The 3,822-nt window shown below is 40.0% G+C and overlaps 1 protein-coding gene across 1 annotated transcript; it reads right to left on the bottom strand.

The window, feature by feature from the left end:
* Positions 1–359: 359 nt before the first annotated feature.
* LOC132381562 (gastrula zinc finger protein XlCGF26.1-like) lies at positions 360–2,512 on the bottom strand (the record flags this gene model as incomplete). Its single annotated transcript, XM_059951064.1, has 1 exon — positions 360–2,512. A coding segment is annotated over one exon (1,143 nt), but the record flags the coding sequence as incomplete, so codon positions are not given.
* Positions 2,513–3,822: the final 1,310 nt, after the last annotated feature.

Below are 3,822 nucleotides of genomic sequence, written 5' to 3'. Positions count from 1 at the left end.
TGTCCAATATATATATTTGTAAGGTTAAAATAAATATATTCAAAGGAAAAGAAGCTTGCTTACTTTATTCATATGTCCAATAGTCTAACACTAAACAGCAACATCATAAAAGAAGCAAACCATGTATTTAAGTTGAGCGATAGTGGGAACAACAGAGATTTACATAAAAAAGGTAAATACTGCAATGCTGGAATTCTGAAATAAAAACAAAGATGCTGGTAGAACTTAGCAGCTCAGGCAACATTCTAGAGTGACCTTAGATCTGAATGAAAGTTGATATAATATATCTGAATTTGTTAAGGTGTGGAGTAATTTTGGTTGGTATTAGGAGAGAGAACAAAAGAATGGAAGTCAGAAGAAATTAACATTTTTTTTTAATCTTGAGATCAAATGACTATTATAGAATGGTACCAGCAGATAACAGGCTTCTGCAAAGTCTGACTTTTCTTAATAGTGGCTGTTTTTAAATATGCACATTTTAAATATTAATACTGACCTTCAGATGGCTGAATAAAATAATAGATTATGGATTGTCACACAAATAAATTAACTTTTTCGGTTATTCCTTGACAGGCAATTGAAACCCACACCTTCTCTTTCAGTCAGGAGTACATAAGTTTTGCACCAAAATCTGATCGAACCATTTTCTCTTTCGTCCCAACTCTCATCATATTTGCAATTGAATCTTGTCCCAAACATTCCTGCTTATTCATTCATGACATGGGAACATATGCATAAGTTCCTTAAATATCCTTGAATTGATAGCTTACTCAGCCATTTCAGAGGGCAGTTAGAAGTAAATCGCATCTCTGTGGATCTTGAGTCCTATGCACACCGGATCAAGTATAGGTGGCAAAATTCTTTCCAAAAGCAGATTTGACAAACTCCATGCATTTAATCACCATCCAGTTGCTTCATGATCATATTTATTTAATTACTTGAATTTAAATACCATCTACTAACATGGGATTTGAACTTGCATCCAAATCTGGTAAAAATAATCACTAAGCTTTGTAACCTTGAAGCTCTGATTGTGACTGGGGAACATTTGTAACACAGCTCTAGAATGTGACTAGATTAGTTGCACTGCAGCTAATATAGAAAGATGAGAAAGAGCAAAGAGTTGCCTGTCCTTTGCACTGTGGCCCTGAAGGAATACACTGTACAGTGTACTATCCACTATACAGTTTTTCCTCAATTGTTCTTCCAGCCAGTGGGAAAGACAAATTCCAAAATGTTGCTGTTTCATTAAATATTTATCCTATTCAGTTGGGATTAAATAAAAACAGCACACAGCAGTATTGCTATGCTGAAGAGTTTGATTCATGATAGTGTGATTAACTGTTGCAATAACATCCAACACCTGCAGTCACTTGTGCAGTTGCTGATGTCTGAGCAAGTTGTTTGACTGAGTGAATCCCTTCCCACACTCATAGCAGGTGAATGGTCTCTCACCAGTGTGAACTCGCCTATGTGTGAGAACGTCTTTTTTGCTTTTAAATCTCTTCTCACAGATGGAACATTTAAAAGGTCTTTCATCAGTGTGAACAAGCTGGTGCTCAGTAAGATGGGATGACTGTGTGAATCCTTTCCCACATACAGCACAGGTGAAAGGCCTTTCTCCGGTATGAACTCGCTGGTGCGTCAAAAGGTCAGATGAATCGGTGAATCCCTTCCCGCATTCATTGCAGATAAATGGCCTCTCTCCAGTATGAACTCGATGGTGTCTCAGAAGGTGGGATGAACGAGTGAACCTCTTCCCGCATATGGAGCAGGCAAATGGTCTCTCACCAGTGTGAACGCGCTGATGTTTACGGAGATGCTTCTTGCTTTTAAAACTCTTTTCACAATCAGAACATTTAAAAGGTCGGTCATTGGTGTGAACATGCTGATGTGTCAAGAGATGGGATGAACAAGTGAATCTTTTTCCACACAAGGGGCAAATAAACGGCCTCTCTCCAGTGTGAGTGCGCACATGGGTCAATAGATCCTTTTTACTTTTAAAACTCTTCTCACAGTCAGAACACTTAAATGGTCTTTCATCAGTGTGAACAAGTTGATGTGTCAGAAGGTGAGATGACTGAGTGAACCCCTTCCCACAGATTGCACAGGTGAATGGTCTCTCCCCGGTGTGAGTGCGTTGGTGTATCAGCAGATCTTTGGTGCTTTTAAAGCACTTCTCACAGATGGAACATTTAAAAGGTCTCTCGTCAGTGTGAACTCGCTGGTGAGTCATAAGGTTTGACAAAGCATTAAATCCCTTCCCGCACTGTACACAAGTAAAAGGCCTTTCCCCAGTGTGAACACGCTGGTGGGTATGAAGGCTGGATGACTGAGTGAATCCCTTCCCACATACAGAGCAGGTGAACGGTCGCTCTCCAGTGTGACTGCGTCGATGAGTTTCCAGTTCGGAGGGGTAACTGAAACCTTTCCCACAATCCCCACATTTCCACGGTCTCTCCGTGGCACGGGTAACCTTGTGCTTCTCCAGTTTGGATAAAAAGTCGAAGCTTCAACAATACTGAGATTAAGTATATGGTCACTGTTACGTGACTACAGTGATGTTTTCAGGTTGAGTAATGAGCTATAGCTATTTTCAGTTACTACAGAGGCCTCATTCAAAGGTGAACGTGTATCTCAGTGACATTGCTGATTCATGTAGTCTTGAACATTTTCCCGCAAAGGACAAAGGCAATCATTTTTCTTAACAATTCAGGCCCAGATGAGTTGAGTGATGTTATCAGATCTCGGTATTACACTTGTTTCAAGGTTAACTGCCTTCAAATTCTTCCCTTAAAAATAGAAAAGAAAATATATGTACAGATTAGAAGAGAGTAGAGTTGAATATTAATTCCTCATTTAATTTCCTAAACTCCTAAGTACCCATTCATATAGAAGAGTACAGTACAGTAACAGGCCCTTCAGCCCATAATATCAGTGCTGAACATGATATACTGAGGAAGGGTCTTGGCCTAACACTGATTATTCATTCCCTTCATAAATGCTGCCTGACTTGCTGAGTTCCTTCAGATTTTAGTAGGTGTTGCTCCAGATTTCCAGCATCACCAAATTAAACTGTGTATCTTCAGCCTGGCCATGGTCCATATTCCTTTACGCCATGTGTATCCATATGTCTATCAGAAAGCCACTGTCATCTCTGCTTCCAACACTACTTCTGGTAGCCCAGTTCCAGACACTTGACACTGTATAAAAACCCTGTCCTCCCTTGTACCTTAAATGCATGTCTTGCAGTACATTTCAACACTGGAAAAAAAGATATTGACAACACATCCTATCTATGCCCAACATAATTTTATAAGCTTTTTTCCAGCATCCCCCAGCCTCTGTTGCTCCAGAGAAAACAACACAAGTTTGTCCAACTTCTCCATATAGTTAATACAACTTTGAACAGCAGCCAGTTGGAGAGATTAGAAGCTTGAGAGGGCCTAATACACTCAGGTTTGTTGGTCAATTATTAAAGATAGCACTTTGAGCAATGGCTAATCACAGAGATCAGAGGTTTGAGAGGATGTAATTCACTCAGGTTTGCTGATCTACTATTAAAGGTAATTACTTGTAGCAATTATTTGCAGCTTTCAGCGGCGGCCAATCAGCATTCCGGATTATGAGCAAGAACAAATTAAAGTTAGGGAGGGGCAAGCGGAGCAGCCATCATTGGAGAGGGCAGAGTCAGAGTGGAGATTTTGAGGCTTTGGCTCTTCCAGGCTTCAGCAAAGGGAGGTTTCAGTTAGAGAAGGCAAAAAAAGAGCTGTAGGTCTAGTTTTTTTCCATCCTCTCTTCTTTACATTAGCTCAGTTAGAA

The sequence above is a fragment of the Hypanus sabinus genome, chromosome 26 (genome assembly GCF_030144855.1).
Source record: "Hypanus sabinus isolate sHypSab1 chromosome 26, sHypSab1.hap1, whole genome shotgun sequence".
NCBI lineage: Eukaryota > Metazoa > Chordata > Chondrichthyes > Myliobatiformes > Dasyatidae > Hypanus > Hypanus sabinus.
The sequence above is the reverse complement of the archived record's forward strand: the minus strand, read 5'-3'. Positions and strand labels throughout refer to the sequence as shown.